General features: G+C 42.0%; 1 protein-coding gene across 1 annotated transcript in view; it reads left to right on the top strand.

The window, feature by feature from the left end:
* The first annotated feature begins 7,255 nt into the window (after positions 1-7,255).
* LOC147139876 (A-type potassium channel modulatory protein KCNIP2-like) overlaps positions 7,256-20,282 on the top strand; it is a 99,469-nt gene continuing 86,442 nt past the window's right edge. The window contains exon 1 of the mRNA XM_086044682.1: positions 7,256-7,609. Coding sequence (XP_085900808.1) covers positions 7,540-7,609 — 70 coding nt within the window. The 5' untranslated portion in view covers positions 7,256-7,539. The remainder of the gene's footprint in view (positions 7,610-20,282) is intronic.

Below are 20,282 nucleotides of genomic sequence, written 5' to 3' on the forward strand. Positions count from 1 at the left end.
AAATGACATCACAATTGCTCAGGGCTCAGGTAACGACCAATTACGACTGACCTGTTTTCTGAAGCTGAGCCGTGATTGGTCGTTACCTGAGCCCTGAGCAGTTGTGATCATTTTCAGTCCACAGAAGTGACAAAATGGCCGCCCCCTGAGATGGCTAGAAAGGGGTGGATTTTGCTGCTTAACTCATAATTCTACAAAAGCAATATTAATCCGAATGCCGTGTTTCAACTCGTGGGCCTGCTGGGAACATATTCTTGAAAAAAATACGTTTGGGTTGATTTCCCTTTAAGATGCAATTATTAATACAAGCAATTTTAAAACAACTTTTTTGGGTGGCGTCCACTATTCGCAAATTGTCGCCATCTGTAACGAGACACCGTCCACTGTTGAACTACAACAACAAGCAACTTTATACAGCCAAGATTTATAACTCCCGCTTTTGTACTGCATTGTGTAAAGCGTGTTGTTAATTTAGAGTGTGTTTATTATCTTTAGTAAAGTCAGAGTTGTAGGACACACTCGGTCACAAATCCCCATATTGACAGTCGGATGTCTGCTTGCCTCTGTGCTCTGCCATCTCCGAGGACATCCCTCAGGATAAAGGTGACATCAAGTGGCATCGCTGCGGCTGACACACGTCACTTTCCTCTGAGGCCGGGCTCCTTTCAGTACCACTACACTAATAGGAATGTGAGATTAAAAAGGAAAAAAATATTGACACATGTAGCCTGGAAGATCACGTTTGACTCAACCTGAATGGAAACATCATGTTGCAGTGCCAGGCAGAATATGGGGTGACTGCTGGATGGGAGGTAATGAGAGCAATGAGGGGAAATGGAGTGCAAAGTTACTCCAGATTAAGCTCAAGTGAACACAATGTCGCATAGTTGCATATAGAAACAGGCGAGGATGGCGATGCAAGAGGAAAAACAACATACAACATGTTGTGTGTCGCCAAGAGTGCAGCTGTGCTTATTAGAGCTGTATATAACATGTCGCGTTTATGTGCTGAAGGGACAAAAGCTTCCTTTGACGGTGCCTCCCTGAAGATGGAGTTTGTTGGCTAGGGGTGTATTTATAAATGGTGGTATTTAAATGTGCACTATTATTATTATTACTATTATCAATCATTAACTCATTCACTGCCAGACATTTTCAGACCCTCTTTTACCCTAATGTTTCAAAAACAATTTTTGGGAAAAAAAAAATACAAGTAAATTCCTTGGATTGAATGGTTGGACTGCGAAAAGACAAACAAATACGTCAATGGCAGTTAATGAGTTACGGCCAGTGTACTAGAGGAAAAATCGGTAAAATTGATTCTTTCCTGCATGAAAAGGGTCTCCGGTGGGACCCAAGTGTAAGCATAATTTTCATATCATGCAGCTCGATAAAAACGAAAGCACATGTTTCATCTTTAAACTGACTTAAATCTGAAGAAGGTAAGGCAACGATGTCAAACCTGCGACTGAGAGCAGAAGACGGATTTGTCATGGATTTCTTGGAGACTTGATGTGATTGACAGCCATTGAACTCCAATCAGACCTCCATTGAGCGTTTATAAAGGTTACGTTTCTAAAGAGTCCTCCACGTCTCCAAATGACAGATATTTTGAAGATGACCTTATCACTTTGCTTTATGACTCTGAGCTACCTTTTATGTCTTCCTGTATTTAAATAAAAGAACCATGCAGCGTACAATCTGCATAAAGGGGCCACCATTTTCTGTTTTTCTCCTCTTTATTTGAGCATCATGTTTAAAAGAAAATTCCAAGTTTCAAACTAAAATTACAGTTGAAATTCAAAAGGAGTAGGTTGAAGTTCAGAGAAATTATAAATATCCTACCCCTCGTTCACCAAATAAAAGACAATGCTGTGTTGCATATATACCAACAATGGTTTACAATAATAATACAAAAAATAATACAATTCATTAATTAATGATTCCTTAAAGCGGAAGTCAACCCAAACATATTTTTTTCAAGAATATGTTCTATGCAGAACCACTAGTTGAAACACGGCATTCTGATTAATATTGCGTTTGTGGAATATGAGTTAAGCAGCAAAAAACACCCGTTTTTAGCCATCTTAGGGGGAGGCTATTTTGTCACTTCTGTCAACTGAAAATCACATCACAGATGTTCAGGGCTCAGATAACGACCAATCATGGCTCAACTTCAGAAAACAGGCGAGCTGTGATTGGTCGTTACCTGAGCCCTGAGCAACTGCGATGTCATTTTAAGTCGACAGAAGTGACAAAATGGCCACCGCCAGAGATGGCTAAAAATGGATGGATTAACTCTTATTCCACAAATGTAATACTGATCAGAATGCCCCTGTTTCAACTAGTGGGCCTGCACATATTGAACATATTCTTGAAAATACATGTTTGGTTTGACTTCCTCTTGAAGTAATATTCCATACGGTCAAACTTGTAGTTTCCAGTAAAGGCAAAAGTCTTTAGTTCTGCAATTACTTGATTAATACTGGTAAATGACATGATACATACTGTAAATAAATGCACTGCAAAAGGTGTACACACAAAAAAGTCAACCATTGAAAAACATCTTCTTTCATTTTACCCTAATTTCAAGTCCTGTCTGGTCTCTCTAGTGCAGGTGCACCAAATAAATGATCCAGTGAATGTAACAGAAGAGAGAGAGCAAAGCTATTGAAAACAATGATTTGCATTCCTCATTTTCATCTGTGTGCATTGGTGGGTGTGCTTGTGTTGTCAGTCGGTCTCAGTGGACATCACAAATCTCTCGGGCGCTGGCGGCTGAGGCCAAAGTGACAGCTCAGTACTGGAGGACAGTGTCTGCAGCGAATAATGAAACCAAGTGTCATTCACGCATTTGAAGTGCTTTTTAACGCTGCTTAACAAGGAGAATTTTACTCTCTATTTTGGGAAGCTGGGGGGCGCCCAAATACCACCAGTGACAGCTATTTGGGCGGTAATTGTTCTTTTCTGCTGAGGTTGCGCCCGATATTCTGGGCACCCACAAAAAATGTTCCACTTACGAGGAAGAAAATGCTTCTTAACCGCAATGATTTGGCACTTGTTGTGATTGTACACCTCCCATTGCGCGGTGTTCGACATCTGAGGTTTCATCGTAAATCTTGTATCGAAGTGGAGGTGATTAAAGACTTGATTTGAATGCACAAACACGCACTTTTTTGCTTAAGGGCTCTCAGTACTAGTGATTTGTGCTCTTAATATTCATAGTTCAGTGCCAAGGGTGGGTGACTCACCTTCAGGGTGCGTTAAGAGCCAAAGGGTGCATCTCAATGCTTTGATGCATGCTCCTTCACCCTCTTCCCCTATTTTCCTCCTCTTTCTACCCAACGTTAAATTTCAAGCTTTTTACCAGGCATTTTCAACAGCAAGATAGTGTACTTTAAGCTATAGAATAAATAGTGTGAAACTGTGAATAATGTCGTGACAAAAGTGACGGTTCTCATGAAGTGAAACTGAAGTCGCTTGATATGCATTTCAGAACTTGAGCAGCTTCAGACTGGCGCAAGTCATGTGCAGCTAATGTTAACTGAGAAAAATCTTTCATATTCATATAATTTATATGTATGCTTACATTATATATAACTGATAAAACACTATGGATTTTAATAATATATTCTAAATGATAATATTTAAATCAATATCTCCGGTATAATTGACATATTTTCATAGGTATTATAATTATTATGATAATTATTATTATTGTCGTTGTTTTGGAGGACACAAACTCCTTATTCTGTTTAAACAAACTATCAACGGTTGTTTTTGAAAAATTTTCTTTGTTTACTTTTGAGTTTGATGTTGTAGAGCACTGGTGTCAAACCCAAGGCCCGGGGGCCAGATCCGGCCCGCAATATCATTTTATGTGGCCCGCGAAGGCAAATCCTGCGTGTTGACTTAACATATTTCTTTGAAATTGTCTTCATTTTTTACACTACATATGAGACATTGCAAGAATTTGTTACAATTCCCCCCTTTAAAATAAAGTGAAAAATAGTTGAACAAACTATTTACTGGCTTCTGATTTCAAAACTAGTTATCCATTAATTTGTTGCGTATATGTGTTAATATAAGGCGGTCATACATTTATATGGGTTCACGGTCGTAACGGCGATCCGACGGACACCAAAGCTGTTAGGTGGCCCGCGACAAAAATGAGTGTGACGTCCCTGTTGTAGAGGCAACTTACTGTAGGTTTAAATATTTCATGGCTGATGACATCTCCAAGCAAACTACTCATATAGTAGTAGTAGTTGATAGTAGAAGTAGAAGTAGAAGTAGAAGTGTTATTTATTATCCAGTTACCAAATGTGCTTTCTTGCCCAAGAAATGTGGTCTTTGCTCTTGATGTTGATACATCAAATATTTGAAACGTATTCTACAGATAGAACCACATGCAAAAAATATTGATTGCAGCAGACTGAAAATGGGGCCACACTTTGCTAAATTGTTGGGTCAGTATCTGTGGGTGCTGTGTGTGCATCCACTGTCAAGTTTCATCATAAATCTTTCATTGGGCACCCTGCAGTCTCAGAGGGCCTCCTCATCAACGACTCGGTTATTCTCCTTATTTGCCGTGTGCATCATCAAATCCCCTCCAACTCGACGCAAATCGATCTAACGGCATCCCTTTTTCTCGCCCTCGCCTTCATTTAGAGTCTGGCTCTCCTCATTTCATTTTATTCAGCGCAGACAGAAATCCAATCAGTGTCCAATCGACCATATCTGTGAAATATTTTGTTGGTTTTGGTTGACAGTAAAATGGAAGTCTTTTGTTTATTGCGGGCCTCTTGTTTATCAGAAATAGACAAAATCCAAATGAGGTGAACATTTGGGAATTTAGTTACCTCTTTCTACTCTGCTCTTTGATGTTTCAAAATACTGTCTTTGTGGTTCCACTGTTTGGGGTCATAAATTACATTTTAAGTGTAAAAAGATTAGTACATTTTCACAAGATTGTTGCAGATTTAGAGGTGTCTGGTGATCATCTATGTGTAGAGTTGGCATTTAATTAAACAATCCATAAAAATAGCATACATGTACCGGTAAATAAATTCTGCGCAGACAGACAGTGGGCGTGGGGTGTGAGGTGGGTGGGACGTAAAACAACAATAGACAATTAGGAAGCGAACTGAAGTTGTTGTCAGGGATTACAAATCGAGGAGCAACTGGTTGTGTTGAGTTTTTGTGTAACGTCTCAGAGTTCGCAAACTCAATGACGATACCAGATAAGCTAACAGATAGTGTAGTTTGAGTTACAAAGAGTGCTTCAGACCCTCTCCAGCGCAGTGAAAAAAAACCTCCCAAAAAACGGGAAAGTTAAGGTGCTTAACCTCTGTTCACTAAAAAAATGGTCTACAAACACATTTCTGGGACAAATATTGCTTAGGTTTATGAACAATACTTCCTGACATCCATGCGGAATGCTCACACAGCGTAAACGGTCTTCATACAACATGTATATTTCAGGCGTCTTTGTTTTTGCTACGTATTCGTTTTCAGTATCCCGAGAAAGTGAAACATGCAAGAGATGGTGATATTAAAAAAAAAACGTTTTTGGTCTGTCTTTCTGCTATTGGAAGACAAAGTTGCTACAGCAGCTGTTGTGCGCAATGGGTTGAGAAGGAGAGATAGCTCTCACACAGCCATTTTTAAAGGCGCAACACAAATGGTGCCATGTGTTAGGCCAAGTTTGAGAGCAGTCTGCTCAGTGGCCATTAGATGTGTGTATGCACTACTTTGGCATGACCATATGCAGATGATCAACACTGTTTTTCCTCGTTTTTATTTGTTTTTGATGTTTTTCTTTTCTTCTTATCTCACTTAATACATTTACACATAGATAAAATAATACATCAAGTTTGGGACGAAAACGCTACACTTTGGGCGGGAGCCAGAATTCATTTAGGAGAGCATGTTGAGGGGTTTTGCCCGTGCATGCCCCCCTACGACACTCACCCACAGGGTGTTTTTTTCCTGTACGTTGTGTGTCACTCCTTACTACCTAGAACTTACGTTTTTTTAATTGTGATGTTGTGCCATCTGTCACGTGGCCGGTTAACAAGCAAGTAGGTTCAGTCAGCGTGACACGGCCATACAAGCAGCACAGAAAAATTGACCTGAAAAATGGCAGTGAGAAAGAGGTTGTGGCTTTATTTTCAGGTTGAAAGTGATACAACAGTGGGGAAAATCCTGGAAACACAACAAATATATTCAATAAATCACCCAGATAACCTCCTACATCCCCCTGGACTCATCAGACCCACACCTATTACACGCAGAGTGGACTGGAACTGTATTGGCATTTCTGTCTGGCAGACAACATACAGGTAAAATAACAGTGATGGAAGTACTATATTTGTAAAGCTCATTAGCTGATATGAACTCACAAAAGACCTGGCCAGTTTTTACTTTAGCCAATTTAAAATGTCTACATTTGGTCTATGTGCAACCAACTTCCACATTCGGAAAAACAGAAAGCAGCACGACCTTCAGGCTGGGCGAAACTCTGGCAGAAGAACAGGACAAAACACCTCAGGATCCTTAAGCATTTACAATTCTTTTGTTTTACATATGTCTTTAAAGGCTACCAAAGATGGCAATATCCCAGGGTAGTCTGAAGACACCAGCCATAAAGAAAACATTTGAGCAAGTTGGTATTTAAATCATCACGTCATCAAAATGTTGTTATGCTAGTTATGACATACGCAGGAAGACTGCCAACATGTTTTCCGTATTTGGTAACATGATTTTCTGTGCTTACACCTGGATGCAATCCATAGTGTATTTTGTATTTACTGATAAACATTGCCCAAGTGACAGTCCGTTCTTGTCTTTTTTTCCTCTAAACTGATTAATGGGGGATGGGGTGTCACAAAAACACTTAAAACTCATAAAACGGCATTAAGATTGAGTATTTTTCCTCATTTGCTTAATCTCCCACACCACAAATAGTCACGGAACGAATTAAACTATATGTCAAGGCACCACAGTATACTTTTTGACATTTTATTAGGTGGTGTGTCTTGACATTTTGTGTAATAAATCAAAATGAAATAAAATATATGACGTGGCTCAATAAAGATTAGGAAACATATACATAAAGCCCACCGTATCGCTTAAAAATCATAACGGAATTGTTTATTTTTGTGCAGTTGCCTGTGGTCGAGGGAGTTACCGTCATTTCTTAAGAAAATGAGATACCGGCTCCTTTTGTCGACCTCGTGCGCGTATGTCCATATCTGTCCGTGTGTGTGGTGTGGACGCGCGCGCGTAACGCTCGTGAGGTGAGGGCGGTCGCAGACGCGCGCACGGCTCACTCGGCAGCAAGACGCACGCAGAGAAGACTGGAGGGATTGCACGCCTCGTGTTTCCAAGCTCCATGGCTCGTCAAATGCAGCTCGTTAACAGGTGTACGCAATTCGCTTAAAAGAAACTGAAAACACCCTCCAGGGGGATCTAAGACAACAGTTCTCCTCCTTTTAACGGCGCGCTTGGAGGAAGACTAGAATAAAAAAAAAAAAAATGAAGAGCAAAAACCGCGAAAGCTTGACCGACTCCCGGGAGCTCGACGGTTCGTACGACCCGCTGACGGGTGAGTGCTTTCGGCCTTTGGGCCACCGCCGGGTGTCGTGTGCTCAAGCAAAGATTCAATATGTTTTCAGTAGGTCCTCCAAATCAATTCTGTGTTGCACAAGTTCCTATTAAAGTTGACATACAGCGACTAGGTGGCCGACTGGCTTTAGTTCAGAGGTTGATGGTTCGGAGCTGTGTTGATGTGTCGAATTTTCATCTTCTCCCCAGTGATTAGCCTCCCATATTGTAAAAACATCATTCATCATTCTAACTGAAGACTTTTTATTGCCCGTTGTTTGTCAATACAGCAAGTGCACAGTGACTGACTCATGCACAGCGACCAGTCCACGGTCGCGTACCTCTCTTCCCCAAAGTCAGCTGGAGTAGGCTATGGCTAGAACAAAAATGGATCAAATACTGGCCATACAAGTGTTTGTGTCTTCAATGTAATTCAAACCATAGAAACCTAAATTATGATCGATCCGTTCTAAGTCTGTTGAGAAGTGAATCATACAAAAAGCACTGCAATGTTTCCCATAGGAAATAATGTAAATCTTAATTGGTGGATTACACCCAATAATAATAGAAATATACAGAATAGCTATAGTTACACATACAGTAGAACACAATGTGAATGTATTATAAAAATGTTAAATACAAACATTAAAAATGACTTATTTAACCATGTGGAAGTTGATGGTGCAGTTCAAGCAACACTATTGATCGAATGAGGCACAAGTTTGCCTGTCACCAAATGATTCACACTCGTTAGACAAGATTAGTCATTAAAATGCACATTACATTTGCTAACCTGGCACTTTTTGAACTCTTGCATGACGCCTCTCAGCCTTTGGTCTGTGTGGGTTTGCAGACTGTCAGTCGTGTAAGCAAAAGCTTGTGGCCATATCAGTCTCTTTTCGGACCCGAGCTTTTCAGCATAGTTTCCATAGCTGCCACCATGTGTACTGACTTGTGTCAAAATCCTGGGTCAACCGATGACCCCCCATTTATGGTATTCCAACATTTTCAGCAATTTTTTTTAAACCACCCGAGCTAACTTGTGGTTTACCTCTATAGTTTAAAACAGAAGTCCATCTATCTAGATAGAAAACCTAAAAACCTCTACCGTTTTCCAGGTATTCCATTATCGGTAAAATCACAAACAGCCTCTTTAATGCCAAATTTCTGATGATCAACAAAATTGTTAAAAATAATTTTTAAAAAATCAATAAACAGATTAATCATGCCCATTGCTAGTTTTTACCACATTATTCTGTCGTGCTGTAACAACTGATTTGAAGGGATGATGAAACCATATTGAATCTATTGCATGTGTGTGTTTGTGTTATGTTGGTGACTGCTGTGAACAGTTTGAATAGTGATTGTTGCTGACCAGGCTGAGTGGTGGGGGGGCGGGGTGCATTGCACTGAGATAAACGACGAGATGCCTGGAATTGTTTTTTACGCTTTGGCTTGACACGCATTAATCGCCTGAAGCTTTTTTTTTTTTTTTTTTTTTTTTTTTAAATCATTATTCCCTCAGAAATTGGATATGCATGCTGACAAATGCTGTTGTAGGAATAAGATGTATTTTTTGTACCACAGCGTAGATGGATATTGTGCAGTTTTGTCATCCTGGCGGCTGTGAGTAGTATGGGAGTATGTTAGAGCACTGCCATGGTGTAGTATTGTGTTTTCTAACATGTATTGAGCTACAGGGCACATTTTACATTAGAAAACTCTCTCAGCACACTACCAAACAAAAAAATGCCATGAAAAGGATGTACAGGTGAATACACAGCATAATTGTACATTGGGCAGCAAGTGGAAAGGCATTCCATTGTTCTGCCTGTCACTGTGCATCACTGGCAAAGACAGATGAAGAAGGATGCATTTTTGGGGGGAAGAAATCAATAATCATTTTCAGACCAATTAAGCGATTCCTGTGGCACATACTTCAACAGATTAGTAAAGGGTGTGATCTTTTGGCATCCTTCATTGCTTTTCGGCCTGTCAATGCAAAAGGACAATTTTTTTTGTGGCACTCTTTAGTGTGAATGGGACCATAATGGCCTTGAGTGGTATACATCTGTGTTCACTGTATGCTTCAAGTATGTTGAACTGGAGCAAAATGTAAATCCTCTTGGGATGAGGAATCACATTATTTCCATTTCACGACTCATTTAATGGCTTACCTGTGCATCCCGCGTCCCCTCAGTGAGCAGACATCGCTCTCTCTCGTGGGATGTTTTCCCCGCGTGCAGCCTCATGAGGTCGTAGCTCTCAGCCCTCCCGGCTAATGTGAGCTCTGTTGAGTGCCATCTGCCTCAGTCGCATTCCCACCTCATGCCTGAACGCACCTCTGGCTTTGCAGAGGGATGACGTGTCGTCGCAGGCAGCTGCGCTCCCCCTTTGCCCCATAGAGATAGTATCATTTAAAGCCCCTTAAACGACACTGACAGAGAAGGGGGGGGGGGTGCAGGTACAGTGGAGCCTCAATTTAATAGATTCGGTGTCAATGCACCCCAGATTCAACAGGCAGAAAATAGTGTGCAGTCCACTCAAAATTTCCCCTTTCAAAGTAGATGTTGATGTCTGTTACTTCCAGAATTAGCTGAACTTTGCCAGTAAATGGCACCGTGGTGCCATCAAGAGACAGACTGGTCACACGTTTCTGGGGTTGCACTGCTCTCGTCAGGGAAAAACAGACTTGCAGTAGACTAGAGCAGGCTAAAATGTGCCAATGTGGCGGTCGTGTTGGCAGTAGCGATGTTCTTATTCTTATTATGGAAAGCATGGACATGAGCTTGCATGACCAAAAGGAAGACACAATTGATTGCTGCTTTGGTCAGGTCACTGCTAGTTTTAGCAGCTAAACTGCTAATGGGACTGGCAGCCTGTGCAAACTCCAATCGCATTATCATGCTTTCCTCTTCATTTGGGTGCCGGTTGCCCAAATGATTCAACAGGACTGTGGCGTGGCCTATTTTTAAGGACTTACCATGCACAATGGCTTCATTTACTCCACATCGCTTTTGCGATACCGCTATACAAGCGACAATGAGGAACTTCTCTTGTTGACGTCTTCAACTTGTAAACCAAAGTGGTGAATGAAAATATGGACTCTGGTTGGCTGCGTCTGTTCGAATAAATATGCTCACAGCTGGTCACCCGAATGTCACAATTCTTCATGTAATCACCGAGCCCTATTTATATTGCCCTTTGGTAGTCTCTCCTTGCGGCTTGGTACCAAGTGGCCGGGCTGCAGACCGGTGGTTGGCGACCGTTGCTTTACACATCCATCACAGAAGTGGGTCACACGTTACCAAATAGCTGTCCCAAGCTATGCCGGTAACGCTTGGTACGCAACTGCTAGTGGAAGTTGGTCGACGGAAACGCTAACGGAAGAGCGTTTAAAATGATAGGCGGACCGGCCTAAAGGCGCTTACTGTTTAGTCCAGCCGGACAAAAAGGCAGATAGATAGACGGATGGCGGAAGGATACCCCCGGCTGAAGGCGATTAACAGACTGGGAAATTTTACTAAAATGCCCAGCTCTGGGGGTAGAATGTGTGAGCTGTATCGAGTGGGAGGGTTCGATAAAGCACCACCACTTCTTCTTCGTTGATCTGTTGTTGAGGGTGTAGTAAAAAGTCAAAGCTTGCAGACAAACGCTCCGCTAAAGACGAAGAAGTAACGGAAGCTACGTTCTGTTGATCACCCCACCACCTCAATGTCACTCGAGTGGTGAAACCAAACCACGTTTAGATGTCCACACCGACTCCTGACTAAATGTCAATGTTGAACTGTGACTGGCAGGACGCTTTGAATTGCAAGTGACACTTCAAACAAGATGCTGACAATTATAGTCTACTTACAAAAGTCTATGTATTGATAATTTGAAGATTTACTCCTATTGTTGCATTTGGATGCCATAATAGGCAGTGTGTGTTCATGCTCTGACAGGTGCTTTTCTGTAAAGGCCCTCTACGCGCACACAAAAAGCTATACAGCACAAGAATACTTGTGAGAATGGATTATTAAGTGGGATTTTGTGTGGGAAGGGTAGCTTCAGGTGAGTCATTCTTACTTGCAAACAACTTGTGTGTGTGTGTGTGTGTGTGGGGGTGTGTGTGTGTGTGCGTGCGCTCTCGCTGCTAACCTGTGTTACTTAAAGGCAGTGTGGGTGTTCTCAAATCAACGTTCAAGTGAAATGTAACCCTCTAGAAATAATCCCCCTCAGCCTGCTACATTGTGGAGCGTTCCGCTGTGCGCGCGCTAGCCTGCCTAGCGTTCCCTGTTGTGTTTCAGAGCAGCAGCTGAGAGATGAGGTAATTATAGAAGTGCGCTGCAGTAATCTCCTCTTCCACCTCACAAGGCACATAGAGGGATCATATCACCTACACAAATGAGTGATCTTATACATACACACACACACCCTTACACGTTTCCATACACACCGTGTAGTCAAGTTCTTCCTGTCCATTTAACTGAGCGATGATGGATGTCATGCACATCCTACTCACTGACTCATGTGGTGCCCCTTGGCTAGAATGATACTTTTACTGTTTCTGAATTAAATTGTTTCCAGGGCAAACTAGTTAGCTTGTCACCTTTGTTGCAACAGGACTCCTAATAGCCTATTAAGTGAGCCATCGGCACTCTTGTGACCCGCCTGCGCTTGTCCCCAGGCTTCCCGCACTTGTTGAGCTTCACTTTAGCTCGTCACTACTCAGCATTTGCATCCTTAGAGGAGTGAGAAGTTGGCAAAGAGGCGGACGAGATGTTGGAAATCGTTGAAAGGAGAAGGCGGCTGACAGCTCTGTGTTCGGCTCTGTTAGCCTTGTAAGCGTTGTTACTCTTACTGCGCACTCTGTCAGCGCATGGGTGCGTTTCCCCAATGGAATCTTGTGCTGATGGGAGCTGCCCAAATGAGTCCTGAAGACTATTTGACTGGGTAAAATTGCCACTTAGGCTGGGTCCCAGGGATGTTTTATTAACGCCAGTGACGGTGTTAGTGGTTGGTTACTCGGCTGACTTCTTTGTAGGCACCGTTTGTTTAATTCCCGCTCAGTGATGGTGGGACCAGGGTTACAATAGTTTTGGGAATTTACATAATAGTTATTTTTTATTTCGTTTTGAGTTATGTTTTTTAAGTTTAGTTTTTAGAGCGGGTTTGTTTGTTTTGATTATGTTTAATTTTTGAAATGCTTCATTTTAGTTTAGGTTTTCTTTGTTTTAAAAGTGTGGATATATGTTTAATTGGTGTGTTTCTTTTGTGCAAGATTCAAACAAAAACATCACAGTAAGTATTGAGTTGAAAAAAACAGAACAAACAACCATCCACAAATCAAATACGGGTACTGTATAACAGTCCACAGAGTTTGAAGAAGAAGAAGTGAAGTGCAGTGCAGTGCATAATACTGCTTATAAAGTTAGATGCATCACAATCCTAATCTAAAATAAAGCTAGTGATGGTCATGCTTCCCATCCCTTGTTTGCAAAGTTGACAACTTCTAAACTGGATATCTGTTCAAGTATGAAACCATTAAGGCCGGGAGTGCATAACCGCGTTTCTAACGCCGGGAGCACTGTTGCATCTTTCTACCATTAAAGCCGGGAGAGCGTATTGTCAGAATTTTTTTTTATTCTTTATTATTATTTTTATTCAATTCTCTGTCTTTTAAGCAATGAAATGCATTACAATATACACGTGACGGTGTCGTAAAGCCATGAAGGATGTTCCGGAATTCTTTAGAAAAAAAGAACCGCAACTCAGACAACTTTTCGAGCTTCCGTATTCCGTTCAACAGCCTTGCTTGAATACCAAGATAAATGCATTTAAAATCAAAGCCCAAAGGCTTTTGTATTAAATTAATGAAGGACAATTTTGCTAGCATTATAGCCAGTATTCGTTTTGTAAATGTAAAAGTGAAATGCAGTTTCAGTTTGTTTTCATTTTTTAAAAAGCATTTATTTTATTTTATTCACGAAATGTTTTTCCCCACTCAATTTTAGTTTGATAGTTTTTGTTAAGTAACCCTAAACTTGGTACTGAATGTGAGTGTGAATGTTTCTCTGTCTTAAAACTGTATGTGCTCTGTGGCTGTGGGTGGTGACTAGTCCTGGATGTAGTCTGCTTTTTGCCAGAACCCAGCTGGGGCAACCCTGAATAAGATAAGTGGTATAGAAACTGGATGGATATATGTTACTATTAATATTTATAAGAGCTGTAATTGCATGTCAAATAACGCCCAGTTTTGACTTGGCCACATCAATCACCGGCTTAAAACAATATGTTCATTATCAAAGGGGAAATCAACCTAAACCCATTTTTTTCAAGAATATGTACCCAACAGGCCCACTAGTTGAAATACGGCATTCTGATTAAGATTGTGTTTGTGGAATATGAGTTGAGCAGCAAAATCCGCCCCTTTTTAGCTATCCCAGCGGGCAGCCATTTTGTCATTTCTGTCAACTAAAAATGACATCACAAATCAATCACCAATCACGACTCAGCTTCAGAAAACAGGTCAGCCGTGATATGTCGTTACCTGAGCCCTGAGCAGTTGTGATGTCATTTCGGCCCAGAGATGGCTAAGAACGGGTGAATCAACTCTTATTCCACAAACGCAATATTTATCAGAATGCCTTGTTTCAACTAGTGGGCTTGCATAGAACATATTCTTTAAAAAAATATGTTTGGGTTGACTTTCCACTTTAAAGATGTTATCTTGCAATTTATTAAGGCAAAGTAGTCTTATAGTGACTGGCTTGAAGCGGATCAGTTTAACATGTTGGTTTGGAATCAGAATTTATAATATCTCTCAGATGCTGCAGTATTGGTGCAGTGAGATAGGAATGTATGCATACTAGGTGTGTGATGGTACTCTGTAAAACAAGCAGAGCTGGGCACTTGACCATTTTTTACCGGTCCGGCCGCAACCCTCCACCCTTGACTTGTGTACCCTTCCGGCCGCGCCCCTCCGCCCATATTCATAAACATTGTCGGACTCCGCCCCAGTCCGCCCCCCGAACCCCAAAAAAAAAAAAAAAAAAAAAAAAGCATCCGTGATTGACGTCGCTGCGGGAGAGACGCTAACGGCAGAGGCTTTTTAAGGATCATTAGCTGGCTAATTTACAATTCGAACCCGCTGTGGACACGCTTCAAATGCGGCAGTAGTATTCACCCAACTGCGTGCTTCCTTGCATTGCGAGCCCCGGGGTTGGATTTGTCGTATTGTATAATTATTTGGGTCCAATAATTATGGAGAAGAGTCGTAGAAGAAAAAGTCGCAGAAGTCGTAGTCAAGTTATTTATTTTGCACACTTCCCCTCCTTCCAGGCCTTCAAAATAAAAGCATACAAGCAAACCACTATACACTGCAGGTTTGCCATGGCGTATTTCCGGAGGTAGTGAACGCCAGAAAAAGTGCATGAACTCCACCTTGATGTGCTAGCGTCTGAATATACTCGTGGACACAAATTGTTTTGAAACATGTCAGGGGGCGTCGCTTCAAAAAGACAGCGACAACAATGCATATCGTGCCTGCTACAACCATAAAGAGATGACTCGACGATGCGTTTAATTTTATTGCGAAAAGGATCTGGAAGGTGGCGGCTAAGGGGGAACGTGGGTGAGTAGCTTGTTTACTTTGAGTGATGGGACTTTGCAGCAGCAGCAACGAGCCGCGTGGCTCATCCGTCTCCGTGTGGGAAACTGTATGTCATCGCAACATGTGAGACAGCAACGTGCGCTCAAGCGTGTTTGTATTTCCTCATTGTCACATCACATAGCCCGCGCCTCCCACCTGCAACTGGGGCATACCATTACAAGAGGGGGCGGAGGGGCAATACCATAATCCCCATAACAGCAGTTGTCGCTCGCGCGGACGCGGGAGTAGAAAGAAGCCTAAAAAGAAGCCTTTCACCGAGTAGGCTGAGATGATTTTTGGCCGCCTCGCGAGCACGTCACACGCATCAGGGCCGATTAGTGGGCCGGACTAAAATCCACTTCCGGCCATGCTTAGTGAAGCCATTTTTTTGTCACCGCCCATCCCTGTGCCCGAAAAATGGGCTTCCGGCCAGGCCGGAGGGTCCGACCTGTCCAGCCCAGGGACGGACTGCCCGGCTCTGAAAACAAGGTTTACTATTGAGTTGAGGTCTGGAAACTGACGAGGCCTTTCAACGACAATGTCCTCCTTGAGCTACTCTTGTTGCTCTGCAGGTACGTTTTGGCTCATTGTATAGTGATAATGAGCTTCTTGTTGCATTGCTATAATTTCCGCTTGTGTATCACTCCCCAGCATCTAAAATATTTACACCTTTCCGTGAGGATATTTGCTTGTGGAAAAGATAATGTTGCTATAATTGCCCCATCTACAGTTTCCTTGGCGAGCCACCTCCAAATGTCCCGGGTATATTTCTAAATAATCCCAATGACAGCCAGCCCCCCCTTGTGATGCACTCTAATTTGCTCTTCTTCGCACTCCTCTCTCTCACCCTGCCTCCTTCCTCACAAATGCAATTATATAATGCTTGTGTACACTCACCGGCCCACATGTACAGTCTAATTAGTGCATCAAAAAATATCTGACGTTTATAAGGGTGCCAGTGCCTTGTTTTGTGTGACCCTGTCAGGGCGCTATTTAATGATATGGATATTATAATGAGAGTCTGTAGTGAGCTCTGCATCATCCAGAGATGTTTTTCAAATATTTTAGTTTTCCGCTACAAAACGCAACATTAAACATGTTGAATTAAGTTTCACTCTCTCCGTCTTCTTGTTTACTTCCAGTATTCTGCTTTCGCTTCTCGGCTTTCTCAGCATCTATCCTCTTACTGCACTTCCTGCCAAAAGCTGTCTCCTCCCTTCCACCTCTACATGTCTGTCAGGCCACAATGGGGACCGCAGCTCAGCGGAGCTGCGAGTCAGGATCAATGCTAACGAGTTTTCACTTTGGACCAAAACTACAGGAGGGGGCCAGGTGATCGTTTATTGAAATGAGCCCTGGCTTGCCTCTTGCTTTGTCCTACTCCCTTTTCGTCTCTGTGCTCTAAATGTTTATTTAGAATTACTTTCGCAAGAGAGAGGAGGATGTGAGGTAAGGTTAAAAGATGCACAATGCTGACACAGTAGATGGACATGTTCAATGGAACTTCTAGAGTCTAATAGCTCAACAATGTCGGTTGACCTTCAGTTTATATGCGTTTCCAAGCAATTTTGCCCATGGGAAATGATGTCAAGTCAATTCATTTGTTCCGGACTGCAATTTTTGCTATCCAAGCAAAGTTAACCACCGTATAATAAAACTACTCACCCTTGCCTGATGGCTCACTGTCAAACTATCTTATCTGCTTTGTCCTATTAAGTCAGTATACGACATTAGCATCTGCTTGGGTGAATAAAGTTTTATTGCACGTACAGTATTCTGCTGAGGGTTAGCACATCTGCCTTACAGTTCTGAAGTTAGGGGTTCCAATCTTGCCTTGGGCCTTCCTGTGTCGGGTTTGTGCATTTCCCCCCCCAGATTAGCCAGGACAAAGATGTCTGTTCTGCCTTCCTTGGTCACAATTTCCTTGACCTTTTCCATGGTCATGGTTACATTTGTCTTTTTGGTTAGAACTGGTGCCCTTGATAATAATAATGAATTAAAAACCTCCATTCCCCTCAGTTGTACTCGTGAGCGCCACCTTTCAGTCTCATGCGTGTAACAATTGTGTAGATGTACACTTTTAAGCCTTGTCACACATTTTCATCATCTGTCAGGCAGCCGCGTGCTGCCTGTGAGGGTGACGGAGCCTGATATCGTTGGGGGGAGGGGCGGGGAGCTTTGCTGGCCCTGTCACTCACAACATTGGATTTGCATTAGGGGATGATTTTCTGTCCAATAACTCTTTGGAGTTGTTTTCCCATTAGACTGGCAGTCACTCATCAGTATGTGGAGGAGGAGGGATTGGTAAACAGCCAAAGCTATGTTACTGCTTGCAAGCTATGTAGAACACCACTCAACGTGAGTATGAGGCTTAGAGAGAGAGTCCTTTGTCATCAGATGCATGTGTCACATTTGACAATCTGGAGTGAAGGTGAACACTGTAGGTGTGTGTGGAGGATGGCTGAAGGGCAATTGATGTGGTGTTTTAAGCGTCTGGAGGATTTGTCCCTTCGACATTGCGCTCTCACACATGATATCGGAGCATATTTTGTTCTTAAAGGCTACTTTCGAGAGCACACAAAGGAAATGTAGCATTGCAGCCTGCTGAGGAGATGCAGTGGCCACAATGAGGGTTCCTCTGTGCCAGCGTCAGTGTGACGGACAGCACAGAAGCGAGGATGAGGTGGAAAGAGGGAGAGGTGGAGGTGATTAGAGGAACCCCGGGGTTTGGCCCTGTCACACTCCAAAAGAATCGCGCGCGCGACAGACTGTCGCTCTTACAATCAGTCAGCTGCTTCTGACACGAGGTCTAGACAAAAACAACACACTTTCACACGCACACCCATGCGAGTTCATGCATTGATGCACTTTCGGGCATGAAACATCTGACACAATATGTTTCACTGATTGGAGTAAAGGATGGTAATCTTATTCCTTCTCAGTTTTTATATAATATTACAGTATGATGTAGTTTATCGCAAGTGTGCTCCACTCGCAATAGCTGAAAATCTTTTGAAAATGTTCTTATAGTTAAATGTCATGCCTATACCATACACTTTAAAAAGATTTATTTATCAAAAGCCACACTTTGTAAATGTATTTAACAGAGATGGGCATTCTGTCCGTCCCCTTGACGGACTGTAAGGACGGAAGCGCTTTAAAAAGATGAGGATGGACGGGGTCGGAGGATGATCATTTTTATATTAAATAGCTTCAAGTGCCCAGCTCTGGTATTCAAACACGGCATGTGCCAGTGGTGTGACCAGGATGCCAGGTGCAGGTGGGCATTAGTCTTACCTGGGGGGGCAAAAAAGTGCTAAAATGCTCAAGTAGGTCGAAATCCAGCGTAGGGCTACTGAACCTTGAAAACGAGTTTTGTTTTCTCCCTAATTGAGATAACTGTTGTTGTGATTTGGGCTGAACAAATAAAAGTTCATTTGATTTTTTTTATTTTTTTATTTCCCATTCAGCAGAACTACATCCAGTTTTCTTTGGGTTGGCAGAGTGTGTTCGTGGGTGGGCACTGACCACCCTGTCACCCCCCCCCCCCCCCGGTAACGCCCCTAACGTGCGACAAAATTTGCATGCATAAAACAGAAAATACTGTTGTGTGTGAGATCCAGTATCCTTTTTGAAGTTTGACGTCTGGTGAGCCCTGGATGAGACAATGAGAACACACTTTTGAAATGATTTATTTACTTGTCAACAGTCCGAGTCAGTTTGAGATTCAAGATGCGTGAGTCACTCCTTGATCATAAATGTTGCTTTCACAACTTAGTCAAACCAGTTACATTTCAGTAAATTTTTCATGTCTAAAAACATTGGGACTACACCAACAACTTGGCAGGAAAATGACATTTGAATGTGCAACATTCTATTTGTTTTGATAATTTCACAACATGAATTGCATAATGTAAGGCAGGCGCAGCCATGGAGATAAACAGAACTGTTCCTAACCAACTGGTCTGGCACCTTTTGGTGGTAAACAAAGATGGAAAAAAACCCTCTACAATTCAGTTTGATCCACTCATTCACTGCCAGACATTTTCAGACCCTCTTTTACCCTAACATTTGAAAAAAGAAAAAAAAAAGTTCCTGCGATTGAATGGCTGGCCTGTGAAAAGACAAATCAATTCATCAGTGGCAGTGAATGAGTTAATATTGTGTTTCGGTTGTAATGGATTTAAAAGAAAAAAAAACCAAACAACCTTTTTAAGGGTCCTTTGTTGGGGTACTGGTCACAGAGGTAAGCTTCAGTAAGCCTTTTGATGGTAGAATTTGACATGCTTTTGTCAAATGACTGAGAACTGACTGCCTTCCTTCAACTTATGATTAAAGTAAATTGGAAGAATACACTGGTGTAGTGGTTAAAAGCTGTGTTCTTTCCACATACCCTCAGCACTTTTTTTTTTTAAAAACTATGTTTTATTAGCTGTTAAATTACTTGACACATGAAAGTACAGGAAGAGAGGAAAAGAATACCGATGTCTGTCACACAGGGCACAACAATCAATCGTTCTTTTTGACACAACCATATCGAATCACAACTACCGATTCAATATGAAATGTGAATTGGAAAAAATGTAACAAACAAGCCTTTTCCTTTTTATTGTTTTCATCACAGCTCCAGCTGCTGTGTCTGGTGTGTCTGTATGGGGGGAAGAAAAAAAAAATCAGTTGGTCAAACACTTTGACCCCTCTACATCACTGAAAGCTGTGGAGATTAAATTCGGCACATTTTTTTCCCCACAAGGCCACGCACACTTTTTAAAACATGCAAGATTGATTAAAAGCAACACTCAGGCTAGCAAGAGCAGAAAGCTGCAAGGACACTGAATGTTGGAATTTTTGCTGCAATGGAATATATACCGGGTACTCACAAATTAGATACACCTGCACAACGCAATGAGATCCAATACAGGGGCTGCTTTTGGAGCTTCATCAAAGTCAAAATCAGAATTGTTTCTCATTCTTGACTTTTTTTTTTTTTTTTTTAAAGCAAGTAAGCAACACTCGTAATGATCAAATTTGTTTATGC

Source organism: Filicampus tigris, chromosome 11, assembly GCF_054856515.1.
Source record: "Filicampus tigris isolate MCC_2025a chromosome 11, RoL_Ftig_1.0, whole genome shotgun sequence".
NCBI classification, from domain to species: Eukaryota; Metazoa; Chordata; class Actinopteri; order Syngnathiformes; family Syngnathidae; genus Filicampus; species Filicampus tigris.